Source organism: Euprymna scolopes, chromosome 17, assembly GCF_053919585.1.
Source record: "Euprymna scolopes isolate OS-2025 chromosome 17, ASM5391958v1, whole genome shotgun sequence".
Classification (NCBI taxonomy): domain Eukaryota; kingdom Metazoa; phylum Mollusca; class Cephalopoda; order Sepiida; family Sepiolidae; genus Euprymna; species Euprymna scolopes.
The window spans coordinates 110,801,752-110,827,180 of record NC_136498.1 but is presented as its reverse complement, the minus strand read 5'-3'; the positions used below and the strand labels follow the sequence as shown (position 1 = coordinate 110,827,180).

The 25,429-nt window shown below is 33.8% G+C and overlaps 1 protein-coding gene across 2 annotated transcripts in view; it reads left to right on the top strand.

The window, feature by feature from the left end:
- LOC145296878 (methylcrotonoyl-CoA carboxylase subunit alpha, mitochondrial-like) overlaps positions 1–23,104 on the top strand; it is a 73,050-nt gene extending 49,946 nt beyond the window's left edge. For both annotated transcript variants that reach the window (XM_080143015.1, XM_080143014.1), the window contains exons 11-17: positions 379–562; positions 5,697–5,806; positions 6,989–7,202; positions 9,240–9,326; positions 15,674–15,861; positions 19,954–20,133; positions 22,962–23,104. In XM_080143015.1, coding sequence (XP_079999141.1) covers positions 379–562; positions 5,697–5,806; positions 6,989–7,202; positions 9,240–9,326; positions 15,674–15,861; positions 19,954–20,133; positions 22,962–23,078 — 1,080 coding nt within the window. In that variant the 3' untranslated portion in view covers positions 23,079–23,104. The remainder of the gene's footprint in view (positions 1–378; positions 563–5,696; positions 5,807–6,988; positions 7,203–9,239; positions 9,327–15,673; positions 15,862–19,953; positions 20,134–22,961) is intronic.
- The last annotated feature ends 2,325 nt before the right edge of the window (positions 23,105–25,429 follow it).

Below are 25,429 nucleotides of genomic sequence, written 5' to 3'. Positions count from 1 at the left end.
TCCACTCTGACCCGGAGTGGTAGTACCTGTTAGGGTCCCAACTATGGGTTAAATAGAAACCGACGTGAAAACAACAAATATATTCTATCAAAAAAAATTTTTCTTCAAAATCTTTGGATTCAGCATTAAATAACCTGAAAAGGGTTGATATGCCGTAAAACAAAAACAACCAACCAACGAACTTCACATACTTTCGACGAGTTTACTGGTTTCTGACATCGTATCCTGAGAAGCCATATCACCATTGTATTATTCGCAAAGCGGTTGATATGCCATAAAAAAGATATAGCGCTCAAACCAGATAAAATTGCGGACATTTTGGAAGGTGTATTCACTTTGGCAGTCACTCTTGCATATTTTACATTTTTTTTTTTACAGGTGGCGAGTGGTGAACAATTGCCAGTCAAACAAAGTGAATTAGTTTTAAGGGGCCATGCATTTGAAGCCCGTATTTATGCAGAAGACCCGGACAATAACTTCATGCCGGGAGCTGGACCCCTCCAGTTCCTATCTCCTCCACAGGCAGAAACAAATGTCCGAATTGAAACTGGTGTTCGACAAGGTAAATAATTCATGAATTGCTTTGTTTTCTTCTTTTTTTTTTATTTTTTTTTATTTTGCAATTAAAACTTTTTTCTGTTCAACCTATCAGATATGTTTTGGTAATCAACTAACATTTGTATGAAAATTAAATGGAACGATCTTATATCAAATGTTGAAGTACTCAGCAGAGCCAATACGGACAGCATAAAAACCATACACTGTGATGAAAAACAATTGCATCCTAAAAATCCTATTGTATGGAGAATTGGAAAATGGGAACAGAAAGATTGGTAGGCAGAAACTCTGCTACAAAGATGTGTTAAAGCGCCACCTAAAGGCAATGAATACAAACATGAAAAATTGGGAAGAGCTAGCAGCAGACTGAAGTTGATGGTGCAGTAGGCTTCATGTTGTGGTCCGGTTTAAGGGGTCACAATTATAAGGTGAAAGAGTCCTGGAGTTCACTGCGAGCGGTTAAACTACGAGTGTACTCTCTGTTTTAAGGTAGAAATGTCTGGCATTATATAAGCCAGACGAATCCATATTGTCCATGGATATAGGGGTGTTAACTACTCCAGAACACTTCACAAAGGAAAGGCAGAAATAGAGGCAAAAAATAAAAGCCAGGTCTGAACAAAAACAGTTCCAAAGGCATAACCCTGGTAACTACCAATGCTACTTTCCGCACTGAGCGTGGAATGTTACAACACTGTAAGATAAAACACTGAGACCCTGAGTGGTCATCTTCAGCTATGAAGGACTGCGTGATGATGATGTACGAAAGGTATGAACCCTACAACTTTCTCTCCATTTATAGGTTTAATATATAGGTTGTTGTTAACTGTAATTACGGCCAGCCAGTCATAAAGCGATTTAGATATAAGTCTGCCTTTCTTTACGCTCTTGGCAGACTGAAGAGTAGATAATGGAGACATCTTGGAGATATTTAAAAAATATATATATTTATACAAAATGCAAATGAATTCAGAGGCTGTTCGTTGTAATAGCTGCTGATTGATTGGGTGAGCAACATCTTCAATGTGTATGGAGAGATGCCTGAGTGATATATATATCTATAATATAAAGCTGAATGCCTGTGTGTGTATGTGTCTGGTCACGAATAGGCTCCTATATGGTTGACTATTTTAAAAAAAACTGATTACATATAATGATAAAAGATGTATCGAGACACAGGAATGGGTATGTTTGATCTGGCAGAACGGTGGTTCATTAAAATTGTGGGGTCTGCGTTCGCACCTAGTCCACAAAATATGGAAATAAAAAACTTAAAAATTAAAAAAAAAACGTTTACAAGAGTTTTTGATATAGAGGTACATAAGAATACTTTGATAAGTATGTATTAACTTAAATAGGGATGGTATAATAAAATTGTGGGGGCTGCGTTCGCGCCTGGCCTCCATAGAATGGAAATAGGCACAAACTTTAATAGAAACTTTTCATATCTATCTGCGTTAGTATACTTTGATAATTATGTTTCAGTTTGAAGAAATATGGTATAATAAAATTATGGGGCGTTCGTTCGCGCCTGACCTCCATAGAATGGAAATATGTCACAAAGTTTAACAAGGTTTTTTTAATATAGATCCACAGAATATTGTGATAAGTGTTTCAGTGTGAACAGGTATGGTATAATAAATTATGGGGGTTATCTATTTTATTTTTACTTTCATCATATTTTGCTTTGGTTTTGATACCCCCAAATTGGAAGCTATCTCATTACAACCCTTCTCTTTCATAACCTATCATACTTTCATAAATCAGAGTCCATTTTCTGTAGGCTGTTTTTGAATCCAGTCAACGACGGGTACTTTTGCTAGTATATATATATATATTAAATATACGGCACAATCACGTTGACACACCAGTTCTCCTCAGATCACCGAAGTTAAGCAACATTGAGCCTGGCATTACCAAATGGGTGACCGTTTGGGAAGGCTAGGCGCTGTATGTACCGTGCCAAGTTGTAGAAATTTCCAGGTTGGTATCTGGGGGCGCATTATTCACTGGGAGAGATGCACCCCCATTCTAAATAAAATAACACAAATACTTGTCGCACAATTTGATTAATATAGAAATACTGGTTTTACTCAACATGTATGACCAAAAATTATGTACGACTAGTTGCCACTGCTGCTGATTAAAGCAACTTCGACACAGGTGATCGGCTGGGTCCATCAGCATAAAATAGCGTTAAAAAATCTTGTAAAAAAGCAGAATAAAATGAATTTACCAAGAAGTTTCAAGTAGGTTATTTTTTGGCAAATATCTGAAGTTCATACCTAAAAAGATATTTACGAAAGAAAACTCCCGATTTTTATTAAATGTTCCCTCTTACACAGGCGATCTACTGAGTTCATTTGTGCAAAAAATGTTGTTATTAAAATAAACAATAAAACAACTTAGCCGTGATTATATTTGGCAAATTTTTAAAGACAGAGACTTTTTTTAACCCAGTGTGCCACTTTATTTTATTGTTTAATCTTTGTAAAAAAAAAGTAAGTTTATTTCTTTATTATTGAAATAAAAAAAAAAAAAAACGAATTTAGTCAGTCACAACTTTCAGCCGAGAGGGGCTTTTGTCAAATTAAAGTAACCTTTTTCTTAAAAATGCAATAACAATGTAACGCAATAACAATGTAACAATAAAAATGTAATACAATTACAATGTAACACAATAACAATATAACGCAATAAAAATGTAACGCAATAACAATGTAACGCAATAACAATATAATACAATAACAATGTAACACAATAACAATGCAATACAATAACAATTTGATGCAATAACAATGTAATACAATAACAATGTAACACAATAACAATGTAACACAATAACAATGTAACGCAATAACAATGTAACGCAATAACAATGTAACACAATAACAATGTAACGCAATAACAATGTAACGCAATAACAATGTAACACAATAACAATGTAACACAATAACAATGTAACACTAGAAAATCTTTGTAAAAAGTAGAAGAAACCCTTATCATTATTATCAACTATTGCTTGTTTTTTTTATTGTTTGTTTTTTAAATTAAACTTTAAACTGTCGAAGTTGCTTTGACTAATTAAACCCTTAACGGCTGAGACAATTATTTTTTTCCAATGCAGTGTGTCGAATAATTGTTTGAGTCTTTTAGGATTTAATTAGGCGTACATAAAATCGTCTTTAATTTTTAGTCGTGGATAATAAGTAAAAATAAGGCACGACTAATCTAAAAAATAAACTTGTTTACTTTTTAGATTAGTCGTGCCTTATTTGTTTATTTTTTTGTTTATTTTTTTACAAAGATTTTTAACAAAAAAAAAATGAAAAAAGTGGCACACAAAATTGTAAAAAATAATTGTTTCAGTTTTTAAGGAGTTCCTTATGTAAATAAATACTAACGTATCTATTTACTATCTGCTTTAAGAGAGAATATTTAAAAAAAAATAATTTATATAAATACTTTTTATATGAATCTAAAAATATATTTGCTAAAAAATAGTCTTTTGACTGAAACTTGTGAGTTAATTAAATTTTTTTATTACATTTTCACCCCAATCAAAGCATAGTGCCACTTTGATGTAGGGGGCTACTATCAGGGGCATAAGTTACAGGGATACTAGGGATACTATGTAAGGAGTTGAGCAGCAAGATGTCTGTTCACATTACCCTTGAACTTCTGCATGTTAGTACAGTTGGGGAAGCAGGGACCCGGAAAGGAGTTCAAAAGTCTAGCAGTTCTGGAGAAGAAACTATGAGAGTAGAAGGCTTACTCTGCTGCTTGTCGGGTTTTACTGGGGTATTTACGTCGAGGAGGTACAAGGGTTCGTCGGAGCAGCCACATTGTTTATTTTAATAATACCACAACAAATTTTTACAACATTTTGCGCTGATAAACTCAGTAGCTTGTTTGTGTTGAAGTTGCATTAATAACAAATTAGCAAAAGGAGCAAATAATCGTCCATTATTTAGTTGTGCAATTTTAGTAAACCTCGTTATGTACAACCAAAATTCTGCATGACTAAATGTTTGATTCAGTTTCTGCTGATTCAAGCAACTTTACACGTTTCTATGTGACAAACAGTCAGTCGTACCTTAATCGGACATAATTTTGGTTAGCATTTTTAATAAAACCCTAGAAATACTATCACAAAAATTAAATAACGCCATCCACTTAATAATTTGGCATTTAATTTAAAAAGAAAATGTTTTTCATTTTTCTTAACTATGTAGACAAATGAAAATTTGTGTGTGTGTGTGTGTATATATATATATATATATATATATATATATATATATATATATATATTCTGCCTTTTGGATCATTTTGGACCATCTTCCAGTTACGCGATTTCTTTGGAACTTACCTGTTGGATTGAAGTTTTTAATTCGACCGTGTTTGGATTTTACCATTCTTGGATTTTTTACCCTTCACCGGACTATCCATTCATGTGAAATCTTTTTATCATTTTTTCTTTTACCTCCTATTCCCCTTACCTCACCCTTTTTTTTAACCAAGTAAGATCTGTGACTTACTTGTGGTTTCATTAAATACTTTTACATGCAAAATCCGATCCCGCATTTTGCTAATTCCTGCCCTCTGATGAGAAGGAGAGTATTTCTTCGAAATTCCGCAGATTAAGGACTATCCACTTATCTTGTGCTTCCTTTTTAAAATTAAATGTTTTTAACTCTTTTTCAAGATGTTTTTTAATATGTTTTATTAATCATTTGTTCATATATATATATATATATATATATATAGTAATTTATAAAATATATATGGCGATTAAGCTACACTGAATATTCTGCGTTTCATCCACTGTAGGATTCGTCAGGCTTATGCGCATAAGCCTGACGAATCCTACAGTGGATGAAACGCAGAATATTCAGTGTAGCTTAATCGCCATATATATTTTATAAATTACTAACTAGCTCTACCTACGTATTGAGCACTTTTGAAGTAAATACTTAAAGTTTACGCATAAATCTATACTTTCGTATATTAAATTTATGTAAGTAAATGAAATAGTTATATATATATATATATATATATATATATAAACAACACATTTATTTTAAAAGAAATTTTTTTTTTTTTTTTTTCAATTTATTTTTTTTTTTTCTTTTGATCAGGTGATGAGGTTTCCGTTCATTATGATCCAATGATTGCTAAACTTGTGGTTTGGTCTGAAAATCGAGAAGCTGCCTTAAAAAAACTGAAAGCAAGTCTTTTAGATTATCATGTAAGTTATCTGCCAATCTATATACTGTTAAAACTTTGTGGATCTTGATTGCTTGTTAGCGTGTTTGTTTGTCTCCGTACAGAGGAACCTCACATGATTAGCAATAAATTGACCTCTTTTCGAAAGAAACTGAAGCCTGGGAGTATGAACCTCCCAGGACTGAATAGAACCATACAGTAACAAAGACTTTTTCATACGATAATTCAAGATAGCAAGCAAGATCCATAGTTTTAATATTGTAAATATATATATTTTAAAAGCGAAGTGGGGCATTTTTAAAATTTTTTTTTTTTAAACCTTATAAAAAAATCGACTATAATGTAAAAAGAAACAGGATCGACTAAAAGTAAGAAAAATAAATTGAAAAGGAAGAAGATAAACTTTTCAATTTATTTTTCTTACTTTTAGTCGATCCTGTTTCTTTTTACATTATAGTCGATCTTTTTTTATAAGGTTTAAAAAAAAAAAAAAAAAAATGCTTTGCTTTTAAACTATTACAATTCTGTTGTACTTTGAATTTAATATGTATATATATATATATATATATATATACAATGTGTGTTTGCAATTGAAAATTTGTCATGAAAAGGGGATGATCGCTTTTGGCGATTTTTCAAACTATAAACCTTAATTTGTAATGTCATCCATTTAAATATTTAATATACAGGGTGTCTCAGAAGTTGTACACCATATACTGATCTTCGTGGAATGGCTACTCCGCTCACCAGATCTGTCCCCCTTAACATTTTTGTCTTCGGGAACATCTCAAATATGTACTAGAATTGTCCATCTGTTGAGCTAATGAACAAGAAAATAGATATTATATTTATTTTTATAAAAATCTAGATGATGTGCGACTTTTGGGACACCCTGTATATAACAAATACACTCCTACCTCCTCTAAGTATGACTTGCTTAGGAGAGTGAGTTTGATCGGAATTAATGTAAGAAATAAAATTCAACAGAAACAATTGTTATTTTCATCTGGTAGGTACTGGCAAGAAGTGTGACAACTTGGAATTGTATGGTACCTGTGTTTCTAGTCCTATGATGACTGACTGGAAAGGGGCGGAGAACAACTGTACTTTATTAATATAGTAGATATCTAACAAATACTGACCCAACGGGTCACAGATGGTCTAGTATATTATAATATAATTGACTCTTTTTGTTTTTCTTTAGGTGATTGGATTGAGCACAAATATCAACTTTTTGGTCAACCTCTCGAAACACAATGAATTTGAAAAGGGCAACGTTCACACAAATTTCATTCCATTGCACAAAGAATCGCTTTTCCCTGAATCTTCCCTCTCCCCACTGACTGTCTGTCAAGCGGCTGTTGCACTTGTGCTCTACCAACATGACAAGGTGAAAAGCATGGCAGTAAAGACACAAGGTAAGTTGGCACAGAGGAGGGCCAAGAATGAATACTGTTAAGAGGCATCTATTAGATCTCTATGTTCAGTAATCAAAACATGGGGTTCTTCTTTGTTATTAGAGCGGAATTCAAAAATTGAAACCAATAGTCATCTTACTGTGACATGCCAATGAAAATGTTGTTCTCTTTATCATCTCATCTCCGTCGTCTTTCAGGACGCTTCACCACCGAAATCTACGCTACTTCTCCAATCCTTCGATTTTGCATGGCAGCTTGCAGGTCCCGAACACTTTCCAATCCTGTGTCCTGTAGCAGGTTGTAGGTCATCCTTTTTCTACCACAGTTTGGGTGTCCATCTGTTGGTATCCAGAGAACCAGCTTGCTGGCTTCCTCTTCGCTGTGTCTCATGCAGTGACCGGATACTCTCATCCTTCTCTGCTGCACTTTCAGTGATACTGGTGGTAGGTAACCATAAAGCTGTTGGTTTGCAGGGGCAGCTGCACATGTAATTGGTTTCAAATAGTAGCCCCTTACGTTAAAATGGCACTGTGCTTCGTTTGGGTTGAATTACAGTAAAAACAATTAAAATAGTATTTTCTATAAACTTTAGCCTTACTAATTAGTTGATAAATCGTCATCTCATCTCCGTCGTCTTTCAGGGAGATTTACCACCGAATCTACACGACTTCTCCAGTTCTCTCGATCTCGCATGACAGTTTTTGAGCCCTGAACAATTTCCAATCCTGAGGTCATTCTTCTTCTACCACGGTTTGGGCGTCCATCTGTTGGTATCCAGAGAACTAGCTTGTTGGCTTCCTCCTCGCTGTGTCTCATGCAGTGAACAGCTACTCTCATCCTTCTCTGCTGTACTCTCTGTGATACTGGTGGTAGGTTACCATAAAGCTGTTGGTTTGTTGTGTGTCTCCTCCATGATTTATTGAAGGCCATCCTGAGCATCCGTGTGTAACAGCCATCCAGTCTCTTCTTCAGTGCATTTGTAAGAGTCCATGCCTCAGCACCATAGAGAAGCACTGTTTCTACTGTGGCAACAAAGAGTCTTACTTTCAACTTTTCTGAGAGTGGATGACCATATCTTCCTGAACTTGTAACATGCAGTCCATGCCAGTGCTTTTCTCAATTCAAAATCTTTTCTCTTTAAATATTGGATATCGTTTATTAAAAATAATTTCACACTCGTCTGGTCTTTCTTTCTTTCTTTTTTTTTATTTTTTTACCTCAGACAAGGCGCATTGCCACTTTGGTGTAGGGGGCTACTATCAGGGGCAGCAACTACTGGGGCACTATGTTGGGATTTGGGCAGCAAGATGTCGGTTCACGTTGCACTTGAACTTCTGCATGTCAGTACAGTTAGGGAAGCAGGAACCTGGAATGGAATTCCAGAGTCTAGCAGTTCTGGGGAAGAAACTACTGGAGTAGAAAGATCTTTTACATCTAGGGATCTCTACTGTGTGGGGTGGGATTTACCTGCATGTCGGGTTTGTCGAGGGTGTCTACGTCGTGGGGGCACAAGTGTCTGTAGTTCGTCAGAGCATTCACCATTAAAATACTTGTAGAACAGGCAGAGGGATGCAACGTTTCGTCGATGGGACAGAGGCTGAAGCTTAGATGCCAGTTCAAGGCCTATCAGATTGGCGACTCTTTTTTGAACCTTGTCTAGGAGCGAGAGACTAGTAGCAGATGCACCAGCCCAAATGTGACAACAATACTCCATACATGGGCGAATGGTGGCCTTATAGAGGTACAGGATACTTTCAGGGGTCAGTAGTTTTCTAGCACGGTAAAGAGAGCCTACCTTTTTTGCAGTGGCCCTGGCAATGTTTTCAATATAATTGTTCCAACTCATGTTTCCTGTGAACGTTAGGCCAAGCAGTTTGAAAGATGTACTCTCAGACAGGGAGTCACTGGCCATTGCTATTGGTGGCAGAGAAGGTTTTTTGTAATTATTGAAGGAAATCAGTTGATAACTAATTGTTATCGGGTGTTTCAAACAGTGAATTTCCTTTTATAGAATCTTTTTCTTTTTTTTCTTTCCAGATCCGACTTCTCCTTTTACTCATTGCGTTGGAACACGGATCAATGAGAATTTGGTCAAAAATTTAACATTGAAAGATGGGGATGAAAGTGAGTTCAATTTTTTTTTTTTTTTTTTTTTGTTACCCCCGACAAAAGGAGGGTGGACCTGTAAATTCACACTTGTCCGTTCGCCTGTCTACACTTTTCTCAATAACTACGCCTTGGAATGATATGAGTAAAAAAGTAACAGAACAAATTTTCCGGGAAAACTCTGGTTGCCCTCCCTAGGGGTGTCTTTCAGGTAAAAATGGCTAAAATTGACACTTTTTGTGCTTATTAAAAAAAAATTGATGCCTTGGAATTTTATAAAACTTTCTGAAAAGTTGTAACTAACTGATTTCTTTATAATTTTGTTTGTCTATACTTTGTGATAACTCTTGGGTGTGCCCCAGGGACTCTTTTAGGGCAAATAAAAACACTCCATTTTTGGGACTATTTTATCATATTTGTCCAAAATTTTGTGTGTATGTCTATTTAGCAGTTTTGCATGGTGCTGAACTCAAATTTAAATATGTTAAGGCCTTAGGGACTTTTTGGGGCTAAATGGGGGGGGCACAAATGATGGACTTAGTCATTTTTTTTTTTTTTTTTGCATGGTGCAGAACTCAGTTACATATGTTAAGGCCTGAAACTGCACTGTTCGTTAATTTTCACTTTTGGGGCTAAATAGGAGGGTGGCTGAACTAAGTCATTTTTGCCTCGTTCATTGTGCACTTACAGGGAAACCATGCATGCTTCATTTGTTTTTGTTACGATATCATTTATTTTCGACAATATTTGTTTTATATTTCTAAGTTTTTGTGATGAGGATTAATAATGCGTATTATTTGGACTACTGTTCTCATTTTGAGTGTTATTGAAAAAAAAAACATATTTTACATAAGAGTCACTACTTATCAAGACCTGAGGGCCACTCGAGGATAAGAGTTAATGAATGTACGGTGATCACCGGGACTACAGCATAGTAATCGTTAGTGGTGGAAATTGGGTAGAATTTGACTATTTAAGGTGCCAACTCAACAAGAACTTGTTTATATTGGACTTGAAAATAACCATATTGTAGTCAGCTGAAAAGCAGGCCAGCAGGACAAAATTTCACAAATAACAGTTCAAGGAAAGAAGCTTTGTTCTTGGAATCTGCGTTTAGATTTAGGCACAGTGGGGAAATTGTTGATAGTGGTTGTAGCTAGTTGAGTGTTTTTTTATGAAAGTCTTGTTGGGGTGGACCATCGATTGAAGCTCAATGAGCATATATATATATATATATATATATATATATATATATATATATATATATATAGTACTTGCACAGTTTAATCAAGACATTAAAAAATGAAAATATTGAAAAAAATTTAAATTGTACGTATCTGTTATGAAATGAAGTTCTCCGGAAAAAAATTTCACCTAATTTCATCAAATAGTTTTGTTTTACCAGCGAAAAAACAATTTGTTATGATACCGAGCAAATGGTTCGATTTTTAGGAAGAAAAGCTAGTTATTAAAGATGGGGAAGGAGTGTCTGCGCTTTACATGGAGTTATCTCCCCGTGGCGTTTAATTCAAACAAAATGATAAAAAATATCCAAGATGTCTGCCTTCAACGCGCTCTCATAAAAATGTGTTTTTCCGCTGTAAAGAAAAAAAAAAAGCTACTCGATCAAATTAAGTCAAAAAAATTTTTGGAGATCTTCAGTTCAAAACTGATACATACAATATAACCTTTTTTTTGATATTTTCATTTTTTAATGTCTTGATTATACTGTACAAGTACCATATATATATATATATATATATATATATATATATATATATATATATATATATTATATAAGTAGAGATCTATAGTGATAAATAGGATTGTACACCTAAAAACACTAATAAGTTTAAGGCTCCCAAAATTCATACTATTTGGTTGGTGCAAAAATGATGCCGTTTTTATTATATATAGTTAAACATATAAAAACGACATTATTTTTGCACCAACCTAATAGAATTGTTTGCAAGAATCTGTGGTGTAATAGATAAAGTACGAAATAAAATTCAGTTGTGACACTTTTCTGGAGGTTGAAGGTTCAATGTGTCTCCTATGTTATTGAAAATAAGCTCTCTAGAACTTTCTGAAAGTAATTAATGAATTAATAAAAATTTATTTTTTTCTGGTGGTACCAGGTCGTAACCTTTCTCTTTTCACAAGGGAGCTAACCCTTCAGGATTAATACCAGCAGAAAAATGAACAGAAAAAAAGAAAGAAAAAAAGAAAACTAAAATATACAAAAGACTTCTTTGAAAAAGGTATATTACACTGGAAGGTTCGGGAAAAATTTAATAAGAAAATGATTTTAATCATTTTATAAAATATTTTATAGCATTTTTTTTTTTTTTTCTAATATTTTCAAATTAAACTTAAAATTTTTTCAAGTTACTATTTAAAATTCACATCAAACTATGCACGTACACACACATCAATTTCAGACTTAGAGCAATAGTTAGAAGGACTAGACATATCCTTTTCTCTTTCTCCGTGAGGGTGTGACCCCTCAAGGTTAATACCATTGAAAAAAAAAATAAATAAAACAAAAGTTTTCTTTGAAAAAGTTGTATTACATCGAAAAGCTCAAAGAAAAAAAAAAAAAACGATTTGAATCATTTAATTTCATAACAATTTTTTTGTTTTTCTAATATTTTTAAATTAACCTCACTAAATGTTTTCTAAGATGTGACCAAAACTTCTAAATATTTTTAAAATAATTAACATTTCCTTTATATTTTAAAGATATTTCATAAACATGCCATTTTTAATCTGTTTACTATCGTTAAGACAATTAATGAACACATTTTTAGTTATTCAGATAATGTTTAAATTACTTCTACTTGACACTACTTCCTCTAGTGTGTGGAGGGGTTATTTCTTAGGGATTCCTATTCGGTCAATAATCTGTCAAAAGGCATTATATATATTTATATATATATTAGCAGGGAGACTGGACAATAGCCAGGATTGAATGATCAATAGATGTTTCACATTGCATATTTTTATTGTCATGGAAATTGGTAAAATCTACTATTTTTTTCAATCCAATCGATTGATTGCCTGCTCTAGTTGGGGACCTATCACAGTGCACTAAGAGAAAACTTCATAAGCCTCCCCACAGTGACTTAGTCCATTGCACTTCGAGCCTTGATATGTGGTTACCCCCTTGTAAAAAAATGATTTCAATCATTTAATAAAATATTTCATAACATTTTTTTTTCTAATATTTTCAAATTAACCTTACAAGATGTTTTCAAAGGTGTGACCAAACACCTATTTACAAACTTTACAATCATATTCTCACTGTTATTTTTGTTTAAAAGTTTTGAAAACTGTTGGTCTACATAGTATTTAAAAATACTAGTGATTGGTCTTCTGCATCTCTGTACAGACCAAGCAATTTCCTATGCACCGTAATTTGCTTGAATTTGTGATAAATCAACTTGTCAATCATTTCAACAAAAATGATTGACTCCTTGGCAAACAATATATATTTTTCGGATTATTTGGATTAAGCAGACTACGGTTTTCATATTGAGTGTCATTTGCTCAACATTTCAGTTGATGTAACCTCCAACCTTCTTTAGGTGTATAAGTCATTACGTTTGATAGAGGGAAAGGCTTAGGTTACATACTTTTTAGGTTTTGTATTTAGATTCTCGCTTAAAACCTTACCAAAGACTATAACCATAGCTGGAAACTTTGTTTTCATCACTCAGGACATGTCGCTGTTATTTGTGGCAATACAGCATTTTGAGGGTGCTGGCAATGTTGTCATAACTTGGATCGATAGAGAGCATGAGTTGTACAGTGGCGCCTCTCCAATCTTGCTCGTTGAACTTTGTATCACTTTCAGACACGATAGAAGTCTCCTATCGCTCTTGGGATTTGTACACAACTGGCCAACTAGTAGATCTTCTGAACCGTCAAATCCTTTCTCTCAGATTTATAAAAGTGGTTATGTATAGGCCGAAGTCTAATGCACATTGTATCAACGCTGGTGTGTCTCATAGGTTCATTCTGGAGCCAATCTTCTCCATAAACTTTATCAAATCACAGTCTAAGATCGTTTGTTGACATATGTGTAAATGATGTAACTGTCTATGGCAGCACTACAAAGAGCATTAATGATTTTTCTGTTTCTCTCTATTCCGACCTGGAGCATGTAAAGAGGGAGGAATAGTAAATAGTTATTTTTAATACATCTAAAACCAAGCTTCTCTCCTTTCACCACCAATGCTCTGAACCTTACCTTTCTGCGAATTGAAAAGAATGGCTCTCTCCTAGAGGAAGCCTCCTGTTTTGATAAGTTTCTCGGACTGACTTCCATTTCAGATCTGAAATGGAAGAATTATATCAAAATTGTTGCTAAGTTGACTGGAAAAATGGTTAAATCAGTTCTACTGCTCCAGAATGATCTCACTCTTGATGCAGTACTCTTCATTTATAAGCACCGGATACATTCTACAGGGTTGAACGATAAAAGTGTTGCCTTAAAGAAACCAATAATACAGCTTTATTTTAAAACTTTTATTGAAAAAAGCAATTCAGGTAATTTGATTATGTAGTAGAGCTGACAACTATTCAATGTAGCTGCCTTGAGCCTCAATCACTGCCTCGATACAGATCCGGAACTGTGAGCATGCCTTTTCCACAAGCGCTGGCAGGAGCTTGGCGAATACTTGGCGAATGGCAGCAATCAAGCTGGCTTTGGCGTTGTAGGAGGTCATGTTGGTGATGTTCTCAACATATGACCAAACGAAGTAGTCCAGTGGGTTCAGGTCGAGAAGTAGGGGGGCGCCGGTGAGAGAAAGGTACAAAGTCATAGCACTCATTCTGAAGCTATATCCAGATACACTTTGGTGTTGACTTTCAAGCCAACCTTGGAGATGTGAGGTGGCATAATGTGGCTCTTACATGAAAGACCATAACTATGTCCGTGGGCACATAACTGTTATTCATGGCAATCCAGCAATGCATTTTTAGAGTGCTGGCAATGCTCCTGTTGTCATAACTTGGATCGATAGAGAGCATGAGTTGTACAGTGGCGCATCTCCGATCTCACACAACTGGCTAATTAGTAGATGGTTTGCAACAAGCAAATAAAACTTGTTTTCGTCAAATGGAAATGGAATTGGGTCGTATTTTCTAGGGCAGCAATTTTATCGTTTCACCCTGTAGAAAAATTATCAAAACTGTTGCTAAATTGGCTGCGAAAATGATTAAATCATTCTACTGCTCCAGACAGTATCTTACTTTTGATGAAATACTCTTCATTCATAAGAACCAGATACCTTCTAAGATGGAATGCTGTTAGCACATCTGGGGAGATGTCACTCAAAACATTCTTCCTGCTTGACAGAGTACAAAATCTAGTAAGAGATGTCCTCTTCTCTACAGTTTTTCTGGTGCTTCTACAGAATTGGGACGAGACTTTGTAATCGATAAATGAAGGTTTCTGATAAAAAACAATGGTTTTAACTGATTTTTTTTGTCAATTCTAATAATTTACAACGGTAGCTTCCAAATTATGCAGTTGAAATTATCTGAATATTACTGAATTATTTAGTGTTAGTAGGTGAAAAATTGCTGCTATCTTGTTTCAATCAAAACGGAAATTTACCTCCCTTGTGAACTCTCCTGTGTCTTACAATTGTTTTCATCAAATTCTATTTTTTATTTTCTTTAATAAATAATTTTCTATCTTATCGATTTTCATAATTTTACAAAAATACGAGGAATACGTAGATACCATAGTTTTCATGTGAAATTCAGTATTACGATTTTCGAAATGTTCTCCCAATAGTGTAGAAGTGCTGTTTTTGTTTTTACAGGCTTTTTTTTTTTTTTTTTACTCTATTGTTATTTTCAAGGTAGGTGCTTAACTGACCTCCAATCTTTAGTCCCCCCTCCCAAATACAACAAAAACTCCTCCGCCTATAACAACTATAAATAATTCCTTTATTCCTCTGTGTACCTTAAATAAAATGGAACTTCCATGAACAAAGTTTCTTCCCAAGAACTATCTGTGCAAAGTCATTTTCAAGTCTAATATAAACAAATTCTTAAGTTATCCTCTTAAATAATCAAATTCTGCTCAGTCCTAGTTATCGTTACCAATCCTCAATGTTGTTCACCTAATAAACTCTTATCCTTGAGTGGCCTTAGAACCTTGACAAACAGTAGCTCATTGATACAAACGCAGTAAGAATAAACAGATTTTTATTTTTACTTTTGATTATTGGGCAAATTAAAAAGCTGCGTGTTTTATTGTAAACAAAAACATATTCATAGGAGATTGTCGGCATTATTGTAGGTAAAAAAATTCACTAACTCTTGTGTTATTTATTTTTTTGTTTCAACAGAAATTGACCTTCAGTTGGTTTACAATACCGATAAATCTTTTACTGTGCACCACAATGGTCAACAGTATAACGTGACGGGGAATTTGCAGCCAGAAGGCGAGAGGAAACGCCTTGTATGTTGCATTGATGGCAATGTTACATCCAGCTTTGTTGTCTTTCAGGGTGACAGCGTACACCTCTTCAATATGGTAAGTTTTTTATGTAAAAAAACATTTTAGGATTAATATAAAGTTTTCATTAGTAGATTTTAATTACAATCATTTATTTTTTTTTTTTAAATTTTCTCCCTTTGAAGATTGTAACGTTGGGTATGGGGCAGCCAAACCAGCTGCCAACATTGCCCTGCTTTTTCTTGAAACCAACCGAGAGCTCTTTTTAGTATCCTCGTTGTTCCCTTAAGTGCAATTGTCTGGATCTCTTTTGCACTTGGCTCGCCAGGAATATTAGTTAGGTAAGACTTCAGATTCTTCTTCATAAGCCCTGTGGCATCTATAATAACTGGTTTAATTGACATCTCCCTAAGATTCCAGTTTCTTTTCATATCATTCATGAGATCTTGATATTTAATCTGTTTCTTCCTTTCAGCTCTGTTCAGACCTCCATCATTAGGGACACTCACTTCAACTACGGTTGCAACTCTCTCTGACTTATTCCATATAATTGTGCCAGGTTTGTGTGTGTGTGTGTGTGTGTAGTCTGTTCATAGGCAGCTAAAGTACCCCCACCTACCTGAGTTTGTCTAAGGTTTGTCTCAGGTTTGAATGGTGAGGAACTAGCAGAATTCAAAACAAGAACTTTCTATAACGTATGTGTAGATATTGGTGTAAACATACATGCTTAGTGAGGTTGTAAAGCCTGTCAGCAACAGGTCATTTATAGAAAATATATCTGACTTGGCGTTTAACGACCCATAATTTGATTTCTTCACTTAAAAAAAGTTATTGCCTTTCTGGACAGGAGTTCATGCTGAGAGATGAAACCTTGTAATGCCTCAAAAAAAAAAAAACTGTAATTAAACTTTAATTGTGAACTGTGATTATATGTGTAACATGCACACACGCAGAAGACGACCAGAAGTATGTATTTAATATATACATGAAAAGAGAACATGTTATACATTCATGAAAAGAGAACAGGTTATACATTCATGAAAAGAGAACATGTTATACATTCATGAAAAGAGAACATGTTATACATTCATGAAAAGAGAACACGTTATGCATTCATGAAAAGAGAACACGTTATACGTACATGAAAAGAGAACACGTTATACATTCATGAAAAGAGAACACGTTATACGTACATGAAAAGAGAACATGTAATATATACATAAAAAAGAACACGTTATACATTCATGAAAAGAGAACACGTTATACATACATGAAAAGAGACATACTTGTTTACATAATACGTTTTTATATACACCACTATGCTAAACTCATTGTTCAAACTCCTTGACTTAACATTCACAACCATATGTGTAGATATATATTGGTGTAAACATGCACACTTAGTGAGTTTATATAGTCTGTCAGCAACAAGTCATTTATAGAAAACTAGCAGTTCAGCCCAGCTTTGCTTGAGCCCTATGTACTGTTCATAACTTTATGCACACACACACATATATATATATATATATATATATATATATATATATATATATATTATATATTAAAAAGTTTGACTCATGTTCAGGTAACCTACATCTTAAATTCCAAATGTTTTGATCCAAAATTGGCAGAGGAGTTTTGTAGAGTCTGCAGTGGTCAACTCTTTCAACTTTGACCTCTTAGCAGACAAATTTTTGCCCAAAAAGCTTGCATGTCTGAATACCTTTTATGTAAAATTTCAAATGACTGACTAGTTTGCTAGAGACCACAAAGGTCAAAAGCTTTTAATTTTGACCCCTTGGTAGCCAAATTTTCAGCCAAAAACCGATTTAAAAGCTTGCCCTATGTCTGAATACATTTTATGTAAAATTTCAAATGTTTAGATCAAAAATTGGCTGAGAGATCAAATTTTTTTTTTTTTTTTTTTAACTTTGACCTCAATTTTGACATTTATTGTTTTGGGCTCAAATCAAGTTAAAAAGTTTGATCCATGTTCAAGTAACCTACATCTAAAATTTCAAGTGTTTAGACCCAAAATTGGCGGAGGAGTTTGGTAGAGTTTTCAAAGGTTAAATTGTTAAACTTTGACCCCTTGACAGCCAAAATTCTGGCCGAAAACCGATTAAAAAGATTTTCCCAAATCTCCATACCCCTTATGTCAAATCTCAAGTCTGTAGACTGAAAATTGGCAGAGTAATTTGGTAGGGAAATGTACACGCACAGAAAGGCATGCACACAGACAATTTCACTTTTATAGATATATCTTACTTGGAGTTGAACCACCTAGAATTTGATTTCTCCACTTAGAAAAGTTATTGCCTCTCTAGCTCTGTAATGTTCCCATGGACTATTGTCCACAGTCGCGGTGGATTATAAGTTAGATGCAATCCCCAAAATGTAACCTATCGAACCTCTTAAATGTATTCAGGAATTCACTGGATGCTGGAACCATGCATATATCATCAGTTTTAGTTCCAAGGTGCACAAAAATGTACAGACCCTAAGTCCGTGTAGCAACATAATTTTCACATGAACTGGTTTTCAAAGATACTAAAATGGTACTTGTATAGTTTAATCAAGATGTTAAAAAATGAAAATATCGAAAAAAAGGTTATATTGTATGCATACGTTATGGAATGAAGTTCTCTGAAAAAAAATGTAACTTAATTTCATCAAGTAGTTTTTTTTTTGTTTTTTTTTATCATTTATCATACCGAGCAAAAGGTTCGATTTTTAGGAAGAAAAGCTAGTATTAAAGAAGGGTGGGGGGTCGGCGCTTTAAACTGAGTTATCTCCCCTGTGGTGTGTTCAAAAAATTCAAAAATGGCTAGTTCAGTCCAAAATGGATACGTACAATATAACCTTTTTTTGATATTCGCATTTTTTAATCTATTGATTAAACTGTACAAGTACCACTAAAACAGTACTTTTGCTCTTTGGGACATTTTCAAGGTAGGTTGTCCGGTTGTTGCTAGTCGTTTCTTCTCTTACAAAAGTCACCATTCTGTTGATGACCTTCGTCATTGGAAAGGTTTGTTCATGTCTGTGAAAACCTGAGTCACTTTCAAAACATGGGAAAGGTAAAACCTGATTAACAGCTCATTGATAATTGTTTTCTTATGAAAACTCTGTCTAAATTAAAATTGGTTGGTTCCTGTTGTTTTTGACATAGGAATTCCAGGTTACTTAAATGACATGCCTAAGTTTAACATATTTCTTCTGGCGGGGTGCTACCAGAAGTAGTGACAAGGCAAATCAGTTTCTTCACTTTTTTCTCTCTTGCCTATATCTGCATTACGTTTTTCCAATTGTTTTTTTTTAATTTTTATTTGATGATCATTGAAAAGCTTTTTTTCAGTCTTATTTTAATTAAGAATGATTGAAATTAGTTGCATTTTTTTTAAGACTTATTGCAAACAGTTTTAAAACTCTTTTTAAACTATTTTGGGAATATTATGTATTGGGACACATTTTTTTGTAATGATTGAAATTTTGTTATTTTGGTTTCAATAATTTTATTTCCATACTTTCATAAACATATATTTATTATATAAAATTAAATAAAAACTTTTATTTTTAAAATTGAAAAAAAAAACGTATTTTTATAATTTCATAAACATAAAATTTCAAATAAAATAAAAACTTTTTTTTTTTTTAATTTCGTTATTAAAAGTGCAAATAAAAACTAATTGTGTTATTTCTATTTGTATAATTTTGTTAATTTTTATTGTCTACTTTTCAATAACGTCCTTTTCTCCTATTTTCAATAAATCGCTTCACAATAGAAATACTGAAGAATGATAAAAGTGGGGGAACTGATTTGCCTTGTCACTGCTTTCAGTAGTGCTCTGCAGGAAATTAGAAAGTACGTTAGCTGACTATAACCCATGCCTAAATATCACCCAAATAGAAAATCAGCAGGAGCAGTTGTTGTGTTTTAATTTGGCATACATAAATAGTAAAACGATCCCATGGCTCTTTTCAACTAGATCTACTTTGATAAGTTTCCGCAGCACTTTTGCTTTCACTATTCCTAATTTTATACAAACTTTACACAATGATCGTTCTGCAAAGCATCTGCAACTCCTTTGCTAAATGTATTGTACAAGAAAAATAATTGCTGAAAGATCGATCAATTGCTCATCTTATTTCTTTTCTTTCTTTTCTCAGAACGGTTCCAGTGAATTAAAAGTTCCTCCTCCAAAGTTCATGGGATCGGGCAGTACAGATATGGGTGGGAAAGCAGCAGTATCTCCGATGCCTGGGGTGATTGAAAAGCTCTCTGTGTCGGCTGGCGATAAAGTAGAAAAAGGAGACCCACTTCTTGTGATGATTGCGATGAAAATGGAGGTGAGTTATTTTTTTATTTGTTGCCCCCTCCCTCCCCCCACACACCTCCAACTTCCTTGGCAAAAAAAAAAAAAAAATCGCAACTTATGTTCGATTAACTGTGTACGATGAATTTGTTCCAATAAGTTTTGCGTTTCAATCCAAAATAATCCAAAAATGTCAGGGACGTTCGGGGAGGTGGTGTTCAAGACGTGACAAGAGAAACGTGTGTTCGAGGCATAGCAGGTGTTCAGAAAAACACGTGTTCGAGACACGCAGGCAATGTCACAACAGGGACGAAAAGCCACACCCATCCTGGAAAGAAGAAATGAACTGTTTAATAATTTAGAAAAATGCGTTGTTGGAAATACCAGATATAAAAGCCTTTGTTAAAAACAAAGAAAAAGTGCGTTGAGTTTTTTCCTTTCTTCTGTTTTCTTGTGATGGAGGCTACAACATGTTGGGTCCAAAAAAAAATCCAAGTAATTTTTTTTGTTCAAAATTAATAGTGACATCGTAGTATTTGCTGTTAATCGGATTAAGCTGTCCGAATGATTTACAAATAATCAAAGTTGGACAGTCATATTAAAATACTGTTGGGTCACCCACTGAGCTCAGGCTAGATTGTGTGAATCTGGAAAAGGGGAGTTTGCAAAGTCAGTTAACTATATGAAGGATATAAAAAAAAAATAATAAATGCCTCCTATTTTTTTATTCCGGCCAAACGAATCGGAGTGGATTACAAATTGCATTGTTATCATGACTGAACTTATGCATTCATAACCTGAAAGTTTCATCTCTTTGCTGCAGATATTGATGGTACGAGATTCTAAGAAAGTGACCCCTCTCCTAGACATGTGTCAGAAACAGAGATGCATCTTTAAATTCCTGAAGAAAGTTAATTGAGAATGGTGGTGACAATGTAGAAAAATAAATTCTGGAGCACAAAAGGTTGCTCGTTTTAATGTTGCCACTCCCGTCTTTGTAGTTCTTCAGTGTTTCCTTTCTTTTTTTTTTTTCAACTTTTAATGACAAAATTAAAAAAATAAGTTTTTATTTTATTGGAAAATTTTATAAGAAATATGTTTATGAAATTATAAAAATAAAACTTTTTTGAATTATAAAAAATAAAATTTTTTTATTTGAATTTATATAATAAATATATGTTTATGAAAGTATAAGAATAAAATTTATTGAAATCAAAATAACAAAATTTCAAACATCATAAAAAAAAACATATCCAATACATGATATTCCCAAAATAGTTTAAAAAAAAAAAAAAAAAAAAAATATTTAAAAAAGTGTTTTCAATAATTTTTTTTTAAAAAAGGTATAAAAGGTTTTTTCACTAATTCTTAAAAAAAAATAAAACTAATTTCAATAATTCTTAATTAAAATAAGACCGAAAAACTTTTCAATGATTTTTAAATAAAAAAAAAAATGACGATCAGAAAAACGTAAAAAGAAAACGTTCATACACAGGGAAGATATAGGTGTTAGAGAAAAAAAGCGAAGGAATTGATTTGCCATGTCACCACTTCTGATATCGCTATGCCGGAAGTTAGGGAGTATGTTAGTTGACTATAACCGTGACCTTTATCATTACTTAATGGCATAATGTCTCAAATATTATAATCTGGCTACAGACCATAGAAAAGTCAGCATTACTTTATATATTAGATATATAATGTGATATAATGAGAGCCTTGAGATGAAAACAAAGCAAAAGAAAAAAAAAAAAAACAGAATTAGGGTTGATAAAATTGGTAAAATTGGAAAGCAGAAACCTTTCTTTGTCCATGACATCAGTGGGCTGAAAATAATAAATAATTATTTTTAATGCCTAGAAGGGGAGTAAACTTGACAAAAAATCCGGTTTGAAGTCTCGATAGATGGATGGTAAAGCACTACAACACCTTTCCGGCAAATCCTGCAACTGCACTGGCTCCAACCGTATTCGCTTGCCTTTCTGTCGGACTTTGTCTGCAACGCAGAGAGGGGGACCCAGGTAACAGGGCAAACCTAGGCATCCTTATCACCCGCCCAAGCCTGCATCCAGAGAGCTAATTCCATCTTTGAACTGTATAGCCACAGCAGATGATGCAGTGCACCAGACTAGATGCAGAATGTCATTTTCTTGTTAAACAGAAGGTTGCCATCTAGAAAGCAATGTAGTTTGAAAGGAGGCCACAAAGAAAAAAATCAAGAATTTACATTAATTAACGTAAACAATCCTTATTTACCAGGGTTAACTATGGAACAAAACTATTTGACAGACAGATTGGAGATGAACGTTCACTTAAAGATTTCTGTTAACCTGTGAAAGAATTTAACAACGACATGAACAAAGCTTCTTTCTTAGAACTGCACACCTGTGGAACTCTGTTCCGTCTGCCTGCTTCCCACCTGACTACAACTTGGATGTGTTCAAGTCCAACGTTAACAAATTCCTGATGAACCGCCCCCTTAAGTAAACACTTCATCAAATCAAATCTCCACACTAACGTACTGTACTTGCAATAACCCTTATCCTTGAATGGCTTCCGGGCCTTGATAAGTGGTGACCATCATGTGAAAAAAAAAAAAATCATTTGTCTTATGTGTCCTTAGGGAAATAACTCTTGCTTTGACAAGACACACAAGAGAGTAAATTAGATTACGGCTTTTATGTTAACACCTTTATCTTGATTAAAGAAACAATAAAATTTGTCATTGATCGTGTTACAGCTGTTTCTGTTGATGATGACATGCAGTCAATGGCGACAGAAAGCTCTTTCTGTTGCAAATATTTAAATTTCTTAAAGTTTTTGTTTTATCTTTTTTTTTTTATTATTTTTTTTTTTTTCCAGTTTGTGATCCGTGCCCCAAAAGCTGGTGTCATAAAAGCCTTGCCCTACCAGATAGGTGTGACTGTACCCAAAGGTGCTGTACTCGTAGAATTTGAAGAAGATGCTGAAGACTCTTGATGGTTTCATAAATCTATTTACAAAAAGAATTTGCAAAATTTGTTTTAGATATTTATTTTTATTTTTTTTTTTTTTACTTCATGAGAATTTAAAATGTTTTGTTTTTTTTTCACTTGGCCATTATGATATTAGCAGAAAAAAAAAATTGGGTTGTTTGAATAAAAATTAATAAATAATCATGGCATTCTTTATAAATTTAGAAAAAGTTATTTGGGAGGTGAAAATGCATCTTGTATACTTTGCCAATGAATAAAAATTTTTGCAAAAAATCTTTTTTGATCTTAGTTGTTATTCTCATATAAAGACGATTTAAGGAAGTTATTTTGAACAGAAAAGATGGAAGACAAACTTTTAAGACAGTTTTTTTTTTGCTGGTATAGCTTTTATAATAAAGTGCCCCTCCCCCTCCCATAATCTGATAAAATTAGATTTTTCAAAATTATGATTAAAGCCCCCCCCCCAAAAAAAAAAAACTACTTTTGTTTCAGAGTCTTTGATATACAGATTATTTGGATTCTTTGAACTATTGTTCTCATCTTGGTTGTTATTTTTTCAACGTTTCGACCAAAGTAAACTCCAACAATCTTCAGGTGCAGCTTTCTTAACTTTAAGAACGTACATAAAAGTTCAAACTGAACTTTTTACCTTATGGAGGTAGTTTGTTCTTGTTCCATCAGATAAAATAGAAGACAAACTTATGAGACATATTTTTTTCTGCTGGTATTGCTTTGATTATAAAGTGACCCCACCCCCCTCTTCTATTATCTAATCAAATTAGATTTTGCAAAATTAGGACAAAAGCCCTGGCAAAAAAAAAAAGAAAAAAAAAAAAGAAACGACTTTCGTTGCATAATTTTTAATATATGAATTATTTGGATTCTTTATTGTTAATTATTATCAATTATTATTATTAGAACTATTAACTCCTCTGTTATTTTTAGTTATTATCGTCTATATTAAAGATTGGATCTTCAACCTCCAGAAAAGCAGAAAAGTGACACTTTTTTTTTTTACATAGGCATCACCACATTATCAAGGCCAAGAGGCCATTCGAGGATAAGGGTTAAAGAGTCTACAGTAGAAATTGGACAATATAGTAATCAATTCGGTAAATTTGTTAACTTATATGGAATGGCTCATCAAGAACTTGTTTACGTCGGACTTGAAGACAACCATATTGTAGTCAGCAGGAAAATGGAAGACAATTCCACAGGCATGCAGTTCTAAGAAAGAGCTTTATTCATGGAATCTACGTTTAGGTTTAGGCGCAGATAAAGAGGAGGGGGAATTATTGATAGTGTTTTCAGCTAGACGAGTGTTTCTTGTGAATGTTTGGCGAGGGGGGGGGGACCATAGACTGAAGCTCAGTCGAACTTCAATTTGGCAAAAAATAGAATGAGCATGTTTCAGTTGCATTTTTTTTTTTTTTGAGACAGCCTGTATATTGCTAACTTAAAGAAACTCTGACCTAAAAACAAAACCCCAAAAAACTTAATCATTGTTTAATTCAGTTTAATTCAATTCAATTCATTTGGCAAAATATAAAACAATGATGTTTCAATTGCCACGTAGGGAAAGGGTGGTAGAAATTTACACAAACGAGGATACAGTAGTCCAACACCTGTCCAAATTCACTTTGGATTGTTGTATTGTTAATACATTTATTACCATACTTGGAAGTCGATTCCAAGGTCCAGGTGTTATATATTAGTAGGTGATTCCCAGAAGAGAAACATTCAACGAGTTGCACATACGTAAATGTGAAGAATGCAGGACTTTCCATTATTGTCTAATGGAATGCATAATTTGACTCAGGAATATTTGAGAAGATATCGGTCAAAGGATTGAAACAATAGACAATGGGAAATATTAAAAGTAGGAAAAATTGTTTATATAAAATTGTCACAAAGAGGAAGCGAGTGTTATATTTCTTCACTCAACCACACAAAACCCTAGTAATCTATAAATATAAAAGCGAAAATGTATGTATGTGTGTTCGCTTTTTCTGTGTGTCTACAAAAGGCTTCTTTTAGAGAAGCGGTCGGTCGGTTCACAACTTTTTAAAACTTTTTATATCACATACAAATCATAATATCTCACAGTTAACAACGAAGCTCGCCTGTCTATTTAATTTGCTCGATTTCGGGAAGATAAATATTCAATATTTGTTGCTTGCCGCATGTGGGTTAGTCTTTTTCCTATAACATCTTCGGGGGGGGGAAGCATTCAGCTGTAAATGAATACTATCCCGCAGTCAAAACTTGACCTCATTTAAAACGGGCACCTGCTAAATCCAACTAATTAAATAAATTCAAACGTGTTTCCATGAGCATCTCGCAGTGGGGCAATGG